Here is an 18,930-nt window from a genome sequence, read left to right as displayed (position 1 = left end):
ATTTGTTAGCCTGAATTAAAGGTGGAATAGAAACAAAAAACATGTAGTGCCAGTAGTGAATATTTAGCTAAAACACACAAACAAACAAACAAAAAAAAACAACAAGAAAATAATAGTAAAATAGTGTGACTACTGATGACTTGCATAACCTTTATATTAATGAACAGCAGATAGGTTGTCTTTCTGTCAGTGTCAGATATATCAGGTATTGAGATATTATGTGTAAGTACCCATAAACCACATTACTACACACCTTCTCTCATTCACAAATACAAAGCTCTAAAGCAGCTGTTAAAATGCAAATAGGAGGAAACAGACAAATTATCTGTCTCTCCTGGAATGCCTTGATGGAGAAGAGTGTCAGCCAACTCCTGCGACTGGAGACTGTGAAAGAATGCAAACCACCCGTGCTCTCTCAGCGTGCTCATGGTGCTCAGGGCGCTCAGGGCTATGGACATGTTTCTGAATGAAAACAACTTGGGCAGGGATTTATCACATTGTGGGGATGAAAATCTGTATATACATTCAATTCATGGGGATCTGCCTCCCTTCTGAGGACAAAAAGTCAAGCTTCCGTAACTATCATCATTTATCATTATAGCAACACAATGTAAAGCTCTGGGTAAAATGGGCTAAGGCTTAGACTAATGTGAATCATTTGAATTGGATATCATTTGTTAAAAAAAACAACACTTATATTTATCTTAAATAAAAAGTAAATGCAGTTTTAGGTCACCACAAGTCACAGCTTTAAGTAAATAAAGTTAAGTAAATTTATTTTGGTATAAAGTGTATAAATATATATATGCAAAGATATTTATGAAAGATACAAAAGGCATGTAATTTCAGTATTGAATATCAGAAGAAAAACTATGTTTTTGTTATGCTGTGTGGTGAGCCAGTCCCTTCTAGTATAGAATCACATTATAGACTGCAAACAACTGCCGTATTTTGAGACATTCCAGTTACTACTGCTTATTTGTAGCATTGTCTCCTAATGGTGGAAAATATCTCTCTTCAAATGGTGGTGGCTTACGCTTCATACAAAGGGGGTTAACTCATGTGCCGGACCAGGCCTTTCTGTGGGGGTTTTCATATTTCTCCCTTTTCTTGGTGGAATTCCTCTAGGCATTACAGTTTCCACTGTTTTGTTTTGATGAAGACACATCATCAAAACAAACATGTTTTGCATCCAGCCAGATTAGCCAGATTCTGACTAGTTAATTCTTCTGTCCATCACACCCATCTGAACTGTATGTCTTTGTAAAGTCATATAAAGGCATACGGTCTTGGCTGGCAAGGCAAAAAATCCATCCACTTTCTTCAAACTTCCCTTCCAAGGGATCCTCCTCCTGGTAGGACATGCTTTAAAGACCTGCCCAGTGAGGCATCTACCTTAGCTGGCTCCTCAACATGGAGACGGAGTAGATCTCCTCTCCTCCACTTGAGGCAGGACTCTCCACCCACATGGAGAGAGCCAGCCATGTTTTTCTGGTTAAAAACAATGGCCTTGGATTTGGATGTTGCAGATCATGGTCCGATGAAGCCATCAGGACAGCATCATCCCCAAACAGCAGAGATGAGTTTCTGTGGTCCCCAAACTGGACATCCTCCAGCCCCTCACTGTGCCCAGAGTTGTCTGTCAATATAAACAATGAAGAGAACTGGTGACAAAGGCAGCCCTGGAGGAGTCCAACATGCACTGGAAACAGACTTACTGCCAGCAATGCAAACACAGGTTCTGCTCCACTCCTATAGGGACCGAACAACTTTTAGCAAAGGGCTTCAGACTCCATACTCTCAGAGCAACCCCAGAGGACAAAGAAGATAATGTGGAATGTTTTATCCAGCTCCACAAAAATGTGGTTGGGCAAACTCCCATGAACCCAATAGAGAGTATAGAGCTGGTCCAATATTCTGCAACCAGGACTGTGACGTAGGTTGACCGTGAGCGGCTTGGGGTTCAGTGAGCGAGGTTAAAAACAAATCCAGACACTGACAGGTAGTTGTGGTCTACGGTTTACTTTTGTTTTTCAATGATTACAAAAAGTGCAAGTGCAAAAAGTGCAGGGTGCAAAATGGAGGCAGGCAGCAGTTTCCTCTCCAGCAGCAGAACACAGACTGATCTTTGGAGGCGCCTTTTATGCTGGTCCTACTGATTGGCTAAAACCACTAGGCTAAAACAGGGATGGTAAAACTTATAATTAGCTTAAAATCAAAACCTAAACCTCCATAAAACAACCCAAAACCCAGATAACTATTAAAACCACCAACTATATACATAAAAACCCTAAAACCATACACCAATTAAATGTTAAAACCCATAAACCAATAAAACACCTAACCTAAAACCCCTGTACAAAATGATACACGTGGTCCAGCCCGGAACCATAAAAGAGGGAGCTCGTGTCCGGGGGACTCTTTTCACACCTGGACAGAAGATAAAAAGGGGAGGTAAGTAAAAGCAGATCCACACCATTCATTAAAACAAAATAAAATACACTATACACATCAACTCAACATGCACTGGGGCGGTTTGCAGCTGAGTGTGAAGTGGCTGGCATAAGGATCAGCTCCTCCAAATCCGAGGCCATGGTTCTCGACTGGACAAAGGTGGCTTGCCCTCTCTGGGTGGGTGGAGAGTCCTTGCCTCAAGTGGAGGAGTTCAAGTATCTCGGGGTCTTGTTCACGAGTGAGGGGAAGATGGAGCGTGAGATTGACAGGCGGATCGGTGCAGCGTCGGCAGTGATGCGGTCGCTGTATCGGACCGTTGTGGTGAAGAGAGAGCTGAGTCGAAAGGCGAAGCTCTCGATTTACTGGTCAATCTACGTTCCTACTCTCACCTATGGTCATGAGCTTTGGGTAATGACCGAAAGGACAAGATCGCCGATACAAGCGGTCGAAATGAGTTTCCTCCGCAGGGTGGCTGGGCGCTCCCTTAGAGATAGGGTGAGGAGCTCAGTCACACGGGAGGAGCTCGGAGTAGAGCCGCTGCTCCTCAATGTTGAGAGGAGCCAGTTGAGGTGGCTTGGGCATCTGTTTCGGATGCCTCCTGGACGTCTCCCTCGGGAGGTGTTCTGGGCATGTCCCACTGGGAGGAGGCCCCGGGAAAGACCCAGGACACGCTGGAGGGACTATGTCTCTCGACTGGCATGGGAACGTCTCGGGATCCCCCTGGAAGAGCTGGAGGACGTGTGTGTGGAGAAGGAAGTCTGGGAGGCCCTCCTCAGACTGTTGCCCCCGCAACCAGACCTTGGATAAGCGGAAGAAAATGGATGGATGGATATACACATCAACACTTAAAACATTCTAAAACAGATATTGCACCATATATATTGTACTAAGTCAATCTAAAATGTAATTGGTAATTGTCTCCCTTTTCCTGCAGGGACAAGCAGCTTCCAATTAAAGTGCCACTGTGCCTCAGGAATAAAAAATGGTTAAAGGAAAGACAATAAATATTTTTTTTAAAACCAATCGTGTGCATTTTATTTTGTCATGTGCAACTATGTTAAAAGTGCTGTGTGCTATGAAAGTGCAGTGTTTTAAAGTGCTCTAGTGAAGGGTGAAGGTGCTAAGTGTGGTTCTGGGGTAACAAACCAGCCTGTTTGTTACATTTCCCCCCTCCTCTCAGAAAAGCAAAGCTACTCTTCCTCCAGTCTTGATAGGCAATCAGCCACAATGTTGGTCTTCCCTGGTTTGTAGTGGACGGTGAAGTTGTAGGGCTGTAGCGCAAGGTACCAGCCTGCGATCCGAGTGTTCGCCTCTCTCATGCAATCCAACCACTGCAGTGCTCTGTGATCTGTCTCCAGCAAGAAGAGTCTACCAAGCAGGTAGTAGCGCAGAGAGTCGATGGCCCACTTCATCGCCAGACACTCCTTCTCTATAGCCGAGTATCGAGTCTCCCGGTCCAGCAGCCTACGACTCAGAAATACCACTGGCCTTTGTTCTCCATCCTTCTCCTGGAGGAGGACCGCTCCCAGTCCCACCCCAGAAGCATCCGTTTGCAGGATGAAAGGCCGGTCAAAATCAAGGCTTTACAGGACTGGTCGGGTGAAAATAGCCTCCTTCAGGTCAATCAAGGCTTTATTGCACGCCTCCGTCCAGCAAACTTTGTTTGGGGCTGAATTTTTTGTTAAGTCATTCAGGACAGCGGATCTCTCGGCAAACTGAGGGATGAATTTTCTGTGCCATCCCACCAGGCTGAGGAACCCCCTGACCTTCCTTTTTGTTGTGGGCACAGGGAAGGATTGGATAGCCTCCATTTTTTGAACTTGAGGCTTAATTTTGCCATAGCCAATAGTGTACCTCAGGTACTCGACTTCCCTATGGGCCACTGCACACTTTTTTGGGTTCACAGTCAGTCCAGCAGTCTGAATCCTCTGCAGGACCTCCTGGAGGTGGTGGAGATGCTCTTCCCAGGACCGACTGTAAACCACCACGTCATCCAGGTAGGCTGCAGAAAACTCAGACACGTCACGGAGTACATGGTCCATCAGCCTCTGAAATGTGGCTGGCGCCCCCTGCAGGCCAAAGGGCATCACCCTGAACTGGTACAGTCCAAAGGGAGTTTTGAAAGCTGTCAGCTCCCTCGCCTCTGGTGCTAGTGCCAACTGCCAATAGCCCCGGGATAGATCCAGTGTGGTGATGTAGGTTGCACTCCCCACACGCTCCAGAAGTTCATCGATGCGGGGCATTGGGTAGGGGTCAAAGTTGGATATCGCGTTCAGGTACCTAAAATCAATACAAAAACGCAGAGAACCATCCTTTTTTGGCACAAGTACAACAGGGTTACACCATTCACTGTCCGACATTTCAATGATTCCCAGTTCTAACATAAGTTCAATTTCTTTTTTCAACACTGGCACCAACCGCTCTGGGATTCGGTAGCTCCTTTGTCTCTTTGGAGCATCCTTTTTGAGGCGGATCTTATGTTGAACCAGTGAGGTAAAACCGGGGGTCTCCTGGAAAAGATCCGGGTTAAGAAGCGGCCCTAACTCCTCCTGCTGAGAGGGAGAGAGGTGAGACAAGTCAATGGCAGCTGGCTCTGCAGCAGGGATGGGGAAAAACTTTTCCGTCACTTCCTCATCCTTCACGGCATGCACCAAAAGCTGCTGAGAAGGTTCTTGGCGGACAATAAACTCCTTCAGCAAATTAACATGAAAAACTTGGTGTTTTTTAAGTCTCTCAGGCATAAACAGCTCATATATGACATCACCAACTTTTTTAGTTATTTCATATGGTCCATGCCACTTAGCAAGTAGTTTGTTTTCACTAGTTGGTAAAAGCAAAAGTACCTTTTGGCCTGGTGTGAAGGTCCGGTCCTTGGCCTTCTGGTCATACCAGGTTTTCTGTGTGGTTTGTGCCGCTTTGAGGTTTTCCTGTGTCAGTGCTGCCATTGCCTCAAGCCTCTCCCTCATTTTGAGTACATAGGCCACCACATTGTCTCCTTCTGGCTCCCGGAGCTCCCAGTGGTCCTTGAGCAGGTCCAGGGGTCCCCTCACCTGGCGTCCGTACAAGAGCTCAAAAGGTGAGAAGCCTGTTGATGCTTGGGGGACCTCCCGGTATGCAAAGAGCAGGTACGGAAGCCACTGGTCCCAGTCCTTGCCTGTAGAAGAGACAAACTTGCGCAGCATCGTTTTCAGAGTCTTATTGTATCTCTCCACCAAACCGTCCGTTTGGGGGTGATACGGTGTGGTCCTAATTCCCTTCACCCCTAGCAACTGGTAGACCTGCTGGAGGAGCTTTGAAAGGAAATTGGTACCACAGTCGGTAAGTATTTCTTTTGCTACCCTGACCCTTGAGAAGAGCTGCAAGAGACAGTTAGCAATCTGTTTAGCCTTAATAGATCTGAGTGGGAAGGCTTCAGGGTAACGTGTGGCATAGTCTGAAATCACCAAAATGTAGCGGTTTCCTGCTGAGCTCTTCTACAGCTCTGACCATCCGCAAGAACTGTTCCAGAATCAGCTTTTCACACACTTGTTGAATTGTTATTTTTCCAGGCTGAATCCATCTCATGAAAATCTCCTTCAGGCGGACATACAGCTCCCGTGGCGTCTCACCGGACTCGATCTTCAGGGATCTGAAGCGGCGGCGTTAGGTCTCTGATGTAATTTCATATTTGGCCAAGATGGCCTCCTTCACCTTGTCATAGTCCTCCGTGTCTTTCATGTCCATGGCAACATAGGCACTTCGGGCTTTGCCTGTCAGCAGAGGTACCAGGCGAACAGCCCACTCTTCTTCTGGCCATCGGCAAACCTGAGCCATCCTTTCAAACGTGGTCAGGAAATGTTCAATGTCATCGTCAGGAGCCAGGGGAAGAAGCTTTGGCTCCCGGTATGGCCTGTGAGGGTAACGTGGCCCCTCATCTTCTTCATCCTCGCACTCCTCCTCTGTTGACATTTCTAGCGTGACTTGAATGGGCCTTGAAACCCGCTGTGGATGCGCAGATCGCTCTGGCTGCATCCTTAATAGCTGCTGCTGGAGTTCCTGGACCTGAATCTCCATGGTTTGCCAGCGCTGCTCCTGTTGGATCCACTCAGTGTTGACAGTTTTGTCTCTTATGGTCTTGGGCATCAATTAGCAACTTCATCATCCCAGCCAATTCCTCCATTTTCTCTTCCACACCACTTGCCTTTGCCCCCTGGTGGTCAGCCATTGTCGTCCCAGGTTCCTCGTCAGGCTCTTCAGGCATTTTCTTTCCACCTTGTCTGGTATTCATCGTACCTTCTCACTGTGGCATAGGACCACTCCTGACACCAAATGTAATGTAGGTTGACCGTGAGTGACTTGGGGTTCAGTGAGCGAGGTTAAAAACAAATCCAGACACAGACAGGTAGTTGTGGTCCACGGTTTACTTTTGCTTTTCAATGATTACAAAAAGTGCAAGTGCAAAAAGTGCAGGGTACAAAATGGAGGCAGGCAGCAGTTTCCTCTCCAGCAGCAGAACACAGACTGATCTTTGGAGGCGCTTTTTATGCTGGTCCTACTGATTGGCTAAAACCACTAGGCTAAAACAGAGATGGTAAAACTTATAATTAGCTTAAAATCAAAACCTAAACCTCCATAAAACAACCCAAAACCCAGATAACTATTAAAACCACCAACTATATACATAAAAACCCTAAAACCATACACCAATTAAATGTTAAAACCCATAAACCAATAAAACACCAAACCTAAAACCCCTGTACAAAATGATACACGTGGTCCAGCCCAGAACCATAAAAGAGGGAGCTCGTGTCCGGGGGACTCTTTTCACACCTGGACAGAAGATAAAAAGGGGAGGTAAGTAAAAGCAGATCCACACCATTCATTAAAACACAATAAAATACACTATACACATCAACACTTAAAACATTCTAAAACAGATATTGCACCATATATATTGCACTAAGTCAATTTAAAATGTAATTGGTAATTGTCTCCCTTTTCCTGCAGGGACAAGCAGCTTCCAATTAAAGTGCCACTGTGCCTCAGGAATAAAAAATGGTTAAAGGAAAGACAATAAATATTTTTTTTAAAACCAATCATGTGCAATTTATTTTGTCATGTGCAACTATGTTAAAAGTGCTGTGTGCTATGAAAGTGCAGTGTTTTAAAGTGCTCTAGTGAAGGGTGAAGGTGCTAAGTGTGGTTCTGGGGTAACAAACCAGCTTGTTTGTTACAAGTACAAAAACCACACTTCTTCTTTGGAATCCCAGTTTTCGCCTCTCCAGTACCCTGGAATAAATTATATTGGTGATGATGAGGAGTGTGATCCCTGGTAGTTGGAGCTTTCTCTGGTCCCCTTCCTTAAACAGAGGTACCACTATCCCCTTCTGTCAGTCGAGAGGTGCTGTCCCCAACCACTACGTGATGCTTCAGAGGCGTGTCAGTCAAAGCAGCCCCACCACACCCACAAACTTACTCAGGATGGATCTCATCCACCCCAGCAGCCTTGCCAACAAGGAGCTTGCCAACTACCTCAGTAACTTCAGCTTGGGTGACAGACACGTTACTCAGTTTCTGCTTCCTCCTTGAAAGATGTGACAGTGGGATTTAGGAACTTCTCAGAGTACAGGTAGTCCTTCTACAATCCAACAATATTCCCAGTTAAACTCAATAGCTCTCCACCTGCAGTTTGGTGGAGCACTGCTTCCCCCTCCTGAGGCATTGGATTGTTTGCCACATTTTCTTTGAGGCTGGATTAATACCTATTAGCTTCCTCAAAAATCCTACAAGCTAACAAGGCTTTATAGAATTCCTTTAGCTTGGTGGCATCCCAAGCACCGGAGACCAAAAGACCATAGCTCTGAGCAGCCCTATTGACAATGTAGAAGCTCTCAGAGGTCTGAGTTAAAGACTCTACTGACAGAGGGCTCTGTCAGATGTTCCCAACAGACCCTCATGATATGCTTAGGTCTGGTGACAAGGCAAAGGAAAATCAATAATAATCCATAATATTGATTTAACCAACAGAAATTGAATAATGAATAATCTTATTTGTTTACCATCCACCTGCAATGCAGAACTGAAAGCAAGAGCCTAGGGATACTTTTTGTGATTTCATAAACTCAAATGTGGCAACAATCATCACATTCAAGTCATGCAAAGAAAGAAAAATAGAACTAGATAAATTGGGTTAATACCTGTAGTTACTGTTGTTGGTAATAGTTGGAGGGAGTTAGGCCTTTGACAAAATAGATCCACACTTGCAGTGTTGATGTTTAACCCTGTACCTGACCAATTACTAAGCAATTCCTATTCTTTATTCAACTTGAAACATATGGCTTATACAAAGTATACATCCTCATACTCATCTTTTTTGACATTTTTGTAAAAGTGAAAAATTAGTTTGGGCTGCATTGAGCCAAAGCTCACAGGTGGTCAAAAATGTTTTACATCCTAAAAAAGGTCTCCTGGCAACTTGAGGTACGTACTGTATGAGGGGAGGAGTGGTGATTGATGAGTCACTAGCAATGATATCTCTTGTTTTCAACACCTGGTAATGATAATGGTTCACGGAGTGCGTGGAGTGTGTGAAAGCCTCCTGTATCTATCAGAGTCTGTGTGTGGTCAGGGCGGTGGGAGGGCACTCATGTGTATGCAGGGACATAATGTTCATATTTGACATCAACCTCAAAAGAAGATGATGTCCTCTTAGATGCAAACATTCTGTAAACAGGCTGATGGTAATCCTAGAACAGCACACAACCAACTCGAGAGTTTGGAACATTCTCCATTGAGATAGCTGAGTATTATACTGTAGAATACTATAGCCAGATTAACACAAATTCCATGGACAATTTTTCTACATATTGTAGTCCAGTAAAAAAAATAATAAAAAACTACTATTGTATTGTAGGTGGGAAGCTGCCTTAGAACTAATAATTTCTTGAAATATTTTAAAACACGAGCTGAGAGCTTGATAAAGTTATAAATATACTGTTGTTTCCTCAAACCCATATAGCCTATGAGTTGTGTTTTATTTAATTTATGCATGCTTAACAGATCATGGTAAGGATAAAGTGTAGTTCAAATAGTCTGTATTGTGAACAGTACTGTAGCTCAATACTATGACAAGCATAAAGAATGAGGCCAACGTAAAACTGAACATTAACACCACTACAGATGTACATTGGTCATCAAAGCCAAAATGCAAGAGACCCAACTCCAACTGTACAGGCACATGATATGAAATAATTAGTCAAAAACAGTAAGGCTTGACTAACCTATGCAAAATACTTCATATTGTGGTCACAATTATACTGAGAATGTGCTCAACTTCAGGCAACCTGACCCGTATGAGAATACCCCACAGTTTACTCACTAATGTATGCAACTTATAGTCTTACAGTCACAGATATTTTTCAAATCAACTCTCAAATAATATGAGAATGATCGACCACTTACCCTCACGCACATAAGCGCACACTTCCACATTAAAAGCATGCTGGGAAAGACATAGACAGCTGTGACTGTAGGTGTCAGACAAACTGCGCCAACTAAAACGGCACTGTTTTTCTAAGAGCAGATATTGGCGCCCACAAGATAAAATTCCTCTCCAACATCTGTCATGAAAAAGTGCGACTACATTTACTAAAAAGTAAAGTGGCGGTCAGCTCAGCAATTGCCAGATCTAATAAATATGAAGCCAGAAACAGCTTGGATAGAGATATGCTTAAATTCAATGCAGGAGCAAGAATCCAAGGTTCACTGGTGTCAGAAAAAGTTATGATCATTTTAACAAACTTTTGTGATGTGGCACTGAAGTCATTTTAAGAATTTGAATGTATTTTCCTGTGATTTTAAAATTAATGTTCAAATTCTAAGGAAAAGATTTAATAGGATTACCCCTATAGATGAACATGTACATCATTTCAACCTAATTTCATTCCAAGTCATACCTGGATATGAATCATTGACTACTTGAGTCATGTGTAGAAAATATTATCTGTACTTGAGTGGCTAGACCTTTGCATTTCATGATGTTTAACTTGTAAAAGCTGCAAATGCAAAGCTTAATATACAAATGTGTTTACAAGACATGGGAACATAAAGGAGCCTGGCCATTCAGGCCTTTAGACCTCAGTGGAACACAAGCCTTTTGGGTGTTTGCTCTCTCCAGAGACATACTCACAAGCTTTCCAGAAACATCTTTGTTATATGTGTAACAGGGGCAGCCATTAAAATTGCTTTCAATGAAGTTAAGCCTTGTTAAACAAGCCTCCCTTTTCAGCATTGAAGATGGAAGGCATATGTTTCTGATTACATGTGAACAAGGAAATACAATAGGCCTCTTTAACCAGATTCTTGATCTTGTACTCCAGGACTCTGCCTGACACTTTGCCACAACTCCGAGCCACAAACAGCGACATGGAAATGTGAAACCAGTAAACAATTCATGTTTCTGCTTTACTACACATTTCTGAACAGTGGGACCACAGAGATGAGCAGAGGTACTCATGGTTCAGTGGGACAAAGACCAATGAAATCATATGATTACAAATGCATGTTAACTTTCTCCAATTATTTAACTATTTCTACATTAAGGGTCTTTTAACACAAATGTAATAAAACACCAAAATAAATCTACATATAACCACTGGCAGGTTACTTACAAATTTCTGACTTCTTTTTGACTATGTTTTCTGTTGATGACAGTTTGAAGTATATTTGAGGTGAAGTATAATGAACTAACTTATTATCATGTAAGAAGCATAAGAGTAATATACAAAATCTACCATGGCAGAAGGGAAAATGTACACAGGACAATTGCTAAAAATGCTAAAAAGTCAATTTTCCAATTATGCTTCATTTCCTGTCCTGCAAATACACTGTTAGGCTCCATAAATCATAGAAAATATCAGTCACCATAAATCATACATGGAGATTTAAATCAGCTGTTTGCAGAATGCACTGCCCAAGCCTCAGATGGACTAATGTGTGGAAATGTGCGATAATTAAAACCAGGTGCTCTCTCTGTGGGGAATACTGTTTCCCAATATCCTTTAACACGACTCACAACTCACCTCTGCTGGTTTCTTTTCAGCGCATCTGTGGTAGCATTTATTTATTTAAGGGACAAATATACCACAGTTAGCCAAATTATTATTATTTTTTTAAACACTGCACTGTCTAAAATGTTTATTTATTGACTGTAATCTTGTATACAAGAAACTGTAAAAACAAAGCAGCTTTCTTTTTTCATCACACAGAAATATTGGTATTGTTGCTGCAGTGATGCCTCAAAAAGACATCTGAAGTCCTTGAAATATACTACTATGTAAGTCACAGGCTTAAATCTGAGCACAAACGAGTCATCAATATTACTCAAAAAGTTTGTTTTTTTTCCTGTGTCAAGAAAGAATGATGACAGTGGCTGTCTATATATTCTATTCAGCTGTATTTCATACAGGAGTTACTGTACCCAATATTCTGTCTTTGTAGACCCTTTGCACCATAACTATGTATAACAGTACATACTCTATCATTTCTATATACTGCAATGCTGTTCAGCCCCCTTTTCCTTGTCTCTTCATATTTTGAGAGAGGGTCAATAGTACTGGCATGTCTCAGCATTGATTAAAGGAAGTGCTTACATCACTGCATCTTCAAGAAAAAGCCATTTGTTCTCACAGATGGCTTCATCCAATGGAGGAGCTTTGAAGCAGAAAGCGGACAGGTGCGTTCACTGTTCTGTATATGAAATGCAGCACATGTTCCAAACCAGGAAACTGTTGCGTGTGTTTCATAGCAACACTCGAGATGTGGATGTCTGTACAACTTTCTAAGTTGTCAGGTAATTTCTTGTAGCCCCAACGATCTGCCTGGGGAATGATAATAAGTTTTTGCTATGGAGTAAACTGTATAGACTGTTAAGATTGTGCAACACAGATCACAACAATGCACGTATATACCCTCACACTGTGACAGTCTTTGGCCTTCTGTTATTTTCTTAAATCACAGATATGGTGACTTATGACTTACTGTAAACAACAAAATAATCCATGCATATTATATTTTTATTGTATTTTAAAAGCCCTTGAAAACGAAACTATGTTGTTGTTTTTTCATTTTGGTATATTTTTATTGCACTGAAAACATGCATCCTGTGAGCGGGCTTGCATCTCTACAAACGTGAATCTTATTTGGCCTTATTTGTGGCTCCTTGGCTATAATCTCCCACAGCAGTTAAGTTTCTATTTCCATGCTATAATAAAAATACATTTGCATACTTGATTTACATAGTATAAAATTTGAGCTTGCTATGTTATAACCTTTCAGCAGGCTTGATTGTGCTGTTTAGAACTTTTGGAGGGGTAACAAATTGTTTAGAATTAGTGCAAGCAAATGACCTTTAGATTTAAATGCTATTTCTCACAGATGGTGCCCAAGAACATGATGATATATGTATATGATAAACTAAGAAACAACAGAAAAAAAGTCAGAAGATTAATAATTTCAACACTTACCCGGATGGTTAAACCACACGTAATGGATGTTCCAAGTCAAACACAATCAGTCTGTTATTTGGCATGTGCAAGTCCTATGAATTCTTTGATAGTTTAGTCTATCCTAGGGGTCAGGGGGTTGCACCGATAGGAATTTGGATATCACTCAGTTAGACATATTTTATTGAAGAGTACTTAATTCAACTTTTCCACATTTGGAACAGGTCAAATTTGCACTTAATCACTGGACATTATTTAAACAGTGGACATTTTTCACATACTTATAAGGTACAATGGCAGATAAGTGCTGAGAAAGGGCAGTTTAGCTATAATTCATCATATGCATTTATTTTATTGACTGACTTTTTATACCAATGACACTATATAACTATATATACTGAATAAGAACTTTCCTTCAGTTCTGTGAAATAGTTCATTTAAAAGGTCTTTCATAGTCTCTGGTATGCAGTCTGATAGTCTGCTTAAGTGTGATGACTAATGTCTGTTGCAACACTTCAGGCTCTTCTTCCTGGATACTCTCATGCCTTTGTTCCGACTTCCAAATCACTAATGTTTCCATAAACCACTGTTACACAGATTTTCAACCAGTTAATTACAATTAGCAAGAATTTTGCGATTGTTATATTTTATATTAAAGCCAAAAATGTGCCTAAACAATGATAGCATCACTTTTTGACAAATTTTATTATTATTATTATTATTATTATTATTAAAGGTGCACTATGTAAGCTTCTGGTGGAAGCTCTGCCACTTGTTGGTCTCCATGGAGATATTATTGCTTTCCTGGAATGTTCCACAGTTAGACATTAACTTATTTACTTAGCATGTATTCAAATACCTTGAAAAACCTGCATTCTTATTGTGAGTAGGCTCACCTTTCCACAGATCTAGACTGCTGGCTTCACATGCTTGTCACCATGGTGATGTATGTTTAATGTTTAACACACTATAGAAAATTCCAGGCAAAGCAATAACACCTAAAATAACATGGACATAAGGCCCATCTTTCACATAGTGCACTTATGTTTAAAAAAAAAACCCAAAAAAGAAAAAAAAAAAAAAGAATAAATTAGAGTGAACACATTTCTGGTTGGGTAGTTCTTTTAACTTTAAGTCTTAACTTTGGGAATTGCCTGTAAAATGTTTGTAACTTTGTTAGTCTGACATTATGGCTGTATTGAGACCTGGAATTGTGATGTGTCAAACTATGTTCATTGAACTATATTTGGACTACACATATTTTGGGGAGCACCATACACATCTGCTACCTGCAGCCACATGACTCCACCACCATATCCTCATACTGTTTGTATACCACATTATTGGCAGAGTCAATGTAGAGTATACTGATGGGACTGAGTTTAGTTGGGACACAGCATGTGGGTGGTGTTGAGGACGGGTCCATAGAGTTCATAAGAGTTTGTATGATGGCGTGATTGGTGGGTTCAAGGTGTGAGCGGATGGGGAAGTCACAGGCCCCGTCGCAGTGAAAGGCCTCATACTCCAATGGAGCGATGATCCAGTCATCCCAGCCCATCTCCTTAAAGTTCACATGCAGCTGTTTCTTATGGCAGCGTTTGGTCTGAGCTTTAATGACCTGGTTCTGAGGGAAAGCCTGGGGCGGCTGCATGGGCTTTTTATTTGCCCTGACGGCCGGAGCTCGTCGCATTCGCCTCTGTGTGAAGAGGTACTCATAGACAGTTTTATTGTCATGGCCCGATCGCGCTTTGATCTCATTGTAAAATAGGTCCCTCTTTTTGCTTTTCCCAAATGCCAGGAGAAACGCCTTTTCCTTGTTGCTCCTTCCAGGACGACCAAACCCAAGAGTTCGCAGGTCTATGGGCCGGCCGCCTCGATATTGCAGTGCTTCCAGTTCAAAGCACAGCTGCTTGGAGAGTGTGTTTTGCTGATGTTTTAAACCCTTGAAAACTTTCCATATGTCAAATACTTCCCATTTGCTGCCAAATCCGCCCCCACTAACCACATCATCCATAGTCTTCATGTGCAGCAGACTGGGCTTTTGGCGACCTGAAGCACAGGTATAGAGGCGAAGGCAGGGCCCGGTAACTGTAGACCCCTGCGTTACCATGGACACCCTGCGGGGGTCGGACAGGTGTTTCCTCAGGATGCGTAGCTCAGCCCCCAAGAGGCTGTCTCGATCCAGGGAGCTGATATTGAAGAAATACCTCTGCCGTCTGAGCTGTGGCCCACGCTCATCTAGGAAAGACAGAAAAGTAAAGAGACTCAAATTGGTCACAGAGGGCTGGGGTACAATGCAAAGACAACATATAAGTGATGATGGAGCTCAAACACTGTAAAAAAAAATAAATGTAATATATTTGGATTGTTTCAACAACAGTGAGTCTACTTTAACTTTTGAAGGGTCAATATAGCCCCATTTGTCCACTCTCTTCAATTAATTTTAAGATGCCCACAAGACAGCACAAATACTACATGTCCTAAGTTTGATTCTCTTATGTAAATAAAGGTTAAATATAACTTTAAAAAGCTACATCAGTTTCAGGTTTTATTTGTAAATAATATACTTTTCTAATGCTCATCAGATACTATCTACTATCAATCACTGCAGAAAGCCTCCAAACTGTGTGTCAAACAATATGAGGAACAAGGAATGAAAAATATATATTGGCAAAACTAAAATCATTATTGGAGATTACCTCTGATAAAAATCAATCTCAGAGAATGATTGATGTGACATGGCAGTTTTGCAAGTCCAGGAAAAGTTGGATTCAGCACTAAAGTGCAAGGCACTGAGATTTGAGTGTGCATCCAAATAATGCTTTGTGGTTTATGGAGATTTATGAGCTTTTCTCTGAGTGGCAGGATGTGGTTTGGATTTCTGAAGAAACCATCTTAATACCATGACTTCTAGAAGACTACTTACATTTGATTTATAACTTCATCAATGTAGCATTTTTACATTTGTATATCAACTTCTCAGTGAAATGGGCATGGTAGTATAATTATGGTCTGCTATTCACAAAGAAATTCACCAGCTGACTGAAACATGTTAAAAAGCAGCAGGGAATGGGGTGGCATCTAATGTTTTATGTCATTATCAGTAAGGAAAACCAGTGGACTTCCCAGTCTGGAATCCAGACATGGTATCTTTGTGCTCGCAGCCTCTTCTCACGTAATTCCCCCTGTTCTCATGCAGGATTCAAGTGGTACATTAAAAGCAGACGAGAGGCAGCATCCAAGAGTAAACAAGCTTGTTATTATGGACCTACAAATTTAGCCAGGTGGCTGCTGAGAAAATTATTTTATTTTGTTTTACAACGCAGTCATTTAGACAAATGACATTATTTATTGTATATATGATTTAGTGAGTATTACAGGTAGATCACCAACTTGATATGGTGAAAGCTTTTCTCACAAAGTGCTAATATTGTGGCCAGTTTCAAAGTGACCAGCACTAGTGAATAAGATGTCAGTAGATGTGAACCTGGAGTAGAGGTGTCAGCCTATATGTTACACCATCGGTGGGCCACTGCACATGTGCAGGGGGTCACCCATGATTTGCTCTGCACACACTAAACAAATAAGGGCCAAATTAAAAGAACATTTAGTCCTTGAAAAGTAAACCTCTCGCGACACCAGAAATATTAAACTCTGCTCATTGAAAACATTGTTTTAAACAGTTTTACACCATAAAGATAACATTACACAGGGGGCCACCCGACTTGTGGCTATGAGCCGTGTTTATTTACCCTCCTGAGGTTGTGTTGGACTGCAGTGCTTTCTGGAGCGCACCAGATGGTAGAGAACACACATGTCCAGAGAGACACAGACTTAAACACATGAGCAGCAATCAGCAGTAGACAGCAAAAATCATTACTCAGAGGGGACAGGCACCATCTCTTCTGGCTCTTGATCAAATTAAGTGGAATAGAATAATATAATATAAGAATGTAAAGGTATGTAAATACTTTTTAGTGAAATATTTTGGTGTATGAAGTTCATTGCACATTTTTTGTGATTACTGGATTATTTAATAGAACCGAATACAGTTTTACTGGACACCTGCCAACTATACACTGTGTGTGCAGTGCAATAGGTCTGTGGTCTGCTGAACACATGTTGGTGACATTTAGAGTTATCAAACTGCGGTGTCAGTGTCTGCTATGAACAAGGGTGTTTTGTTAGTTTCTGTGTAGTTGGCTTTGAAGTCTGGCAAACAGATCTGTCTGACATGAAACACAGCTACATTGCAAAGCCAAATACAAATAAGATTGTATGGCACTCTACACTGAGCCTCATCTGTCACAATTTAAAATAAATAAATGAAATTTTGAGCTAGACCCTACAAAGCTACTCCATCTAGTGGCATAGGCGGCAATATAGCCTAACCATACCACAAGTCAAAACTTATATTTTAACTAAATCAAATATCAAACATGGGCTATACTAAAACAGTAGAAAACGAAACTTGTATAAAACTTGTATCAACGTCTTGCAGTTTACCAGGCCTAAACAGCCTATTTTTAATTTTTGGAGTATTCTGAAAGACTAAATGAATTGAACGTGGATTTAGTCGCACTTCGGTTACCTTGCCCTTTATCCACGAAGCTAGTGATGGTGTTCGCCAAGCCGGCCTCGTGAAGTGCGCTGCCATTCACGTCGCCATTTGACAGGGACCAGTAGAGTGACAACATGTAGTCGTGAGGGACCACCAGAGGCTGCCTGTGGTGCGCATCCCGCTCAGGGGCAGCTTTTGGAAACTTGACGCGCTGAGCTGCTGCGGTCGCACTGAGCTGCTGAAGCTGCTGAAGCTGCTGCCGATTATTAAATCTCTGTGCAGTCGCCGCTGTTCGCTGAGTAGTATCTCCGGACCGCTGCACTGCCCTGACAGCACCCTCAGCCTTGCCGTTGTCTACTTCTATATACGGTGCTGCGTATGGGAAGTGCGTCCTGAAAGCATGCTCTCTGTCCGTCCACGAGCGCCCCTGTGACCCCACTGCCCTGTCTCTCAGGGTGCGTGTTCCAGTCACGGACGAATACGCGCTGTGTTTAACTTTACTGGCACCAGCTGCCCCTTTCGTCAGCGCTGGTCCTGGTGCCTGGATACGCGTAATTCTTGCAGGAGACGGTCTCCACGATTTACCAGTCCCGGTAAAGCCCGCTGTGGGTCTGAGTGAAGCCAGTAACGGATGCGCGTAAAGAAGAGTCCAGCAGCTCAACAGCAGTAACTTGACAACTGTCATCCTAAAGCCCAATGTGCCAGGCCCACATTGTAATAAACGCAGTCAGTGGAGAATCAGTGAGTCTTTGAGCGGAGGATGCTCATTCTGTGCGCTGAGCTGTGCCAGTAAAGTCCTGAATAAAAGGTGTTTTCCGTGTCAGACATAAACTATAGACATATGCAAGGCTATAAAAATAAAGACGTGGGCTAAAACTGCCTTTTATTTGCTGGAGATCTAATGTTTTTCCTCGAAATATAAGAATCATAATGCTGCGTAAAGATCCTGCCGGTAATGGCACAGGACGCAGGTCCAAAAAGTAGTTTTTTAAAGATGAGAGGAGCTCTAACCAGAGACTTGCAGTTAACCCTCCACTGCTCTATTCTGATCGAGATCTTCTGAGAACGTTTTTAAATCCCACTTTTTCTCAAAGTGAGAGAGGCAAGAATGGCGTAATGCCGCTGCCTCCGTGTTTTTTCTTTTTCCCCTCAAAGTTTGAACCGCGTCCAGTGAAAATATTCCCTCACACACCAAGCTGCAGGTGCTCGAAAAAAGCCATCTTACAAGACTTGAATTGCAAACGGAATTTCAAAAGCACTTTTAATTACCCCGTGACGTCATGTCCCAAATTCATAAGAGCAATAACTCTAACTGGACCCTCTCCGAGTGACACAATTCACCCCACCAAGCTCTGAAAGTAAAACCAACAAACAAGGAGGATCTAATGCTATGTCAGTGGAAGTGAAATGTTTATGTAGGCTTCTGGCTCCTTC

General features: G+C 42.3%; 1 protein-coding gene across 1 annotated transcript; it reads right to left on the bottom strand.

The window, feature by feature from the left end:
* Positions 1 to 13,788: 13,788 nt before the first annotated feature.
* On the bottom strand, positions 13,789 to 18,181 carry gdf5 (growth differentiation factor 5). Its single transcript, XM_020936835.2, has 2 exons — positions 17,527 to 18,181; positions 13,789 to 15,173 (listed from the first exon to the last, which is right to left on the bottom strand). Exons 1-2 carry the CDS (start codon positions 18,179 to 18,181, stop codon positions 14,221 to 14,223), a joined length of 1,608 nt encoding a protein of 535 aa, XP_020792494.1. The 3' UTR covers positions 13,789 to 14,220.
* Between the last annotated feature and the right edge of the window lie 749 nt (positions 18,182 to 18,930).

This window comes from Boleophthalmus pectinirostris, unplaced genomic scaffold (genome assembly GCF_026225935.1).
Source record: "Boleophthalmus pectinirostris isolate CB_2022bp ecotype Guang Dong unplaced genomic scaffold, ASM2622593v1 HiC_scaffold_3, whole genome shotgun sequence".
NCBI lineage: Eukaryota > Metazoa > Chordata > Actinopteri > Gobiiformes > Gobiidae > Boleophthalmus > Boleophthalmus pectinirostris.
This window is presented reverse-complemented; position numbering and strand designations above follow the sequence as displayed.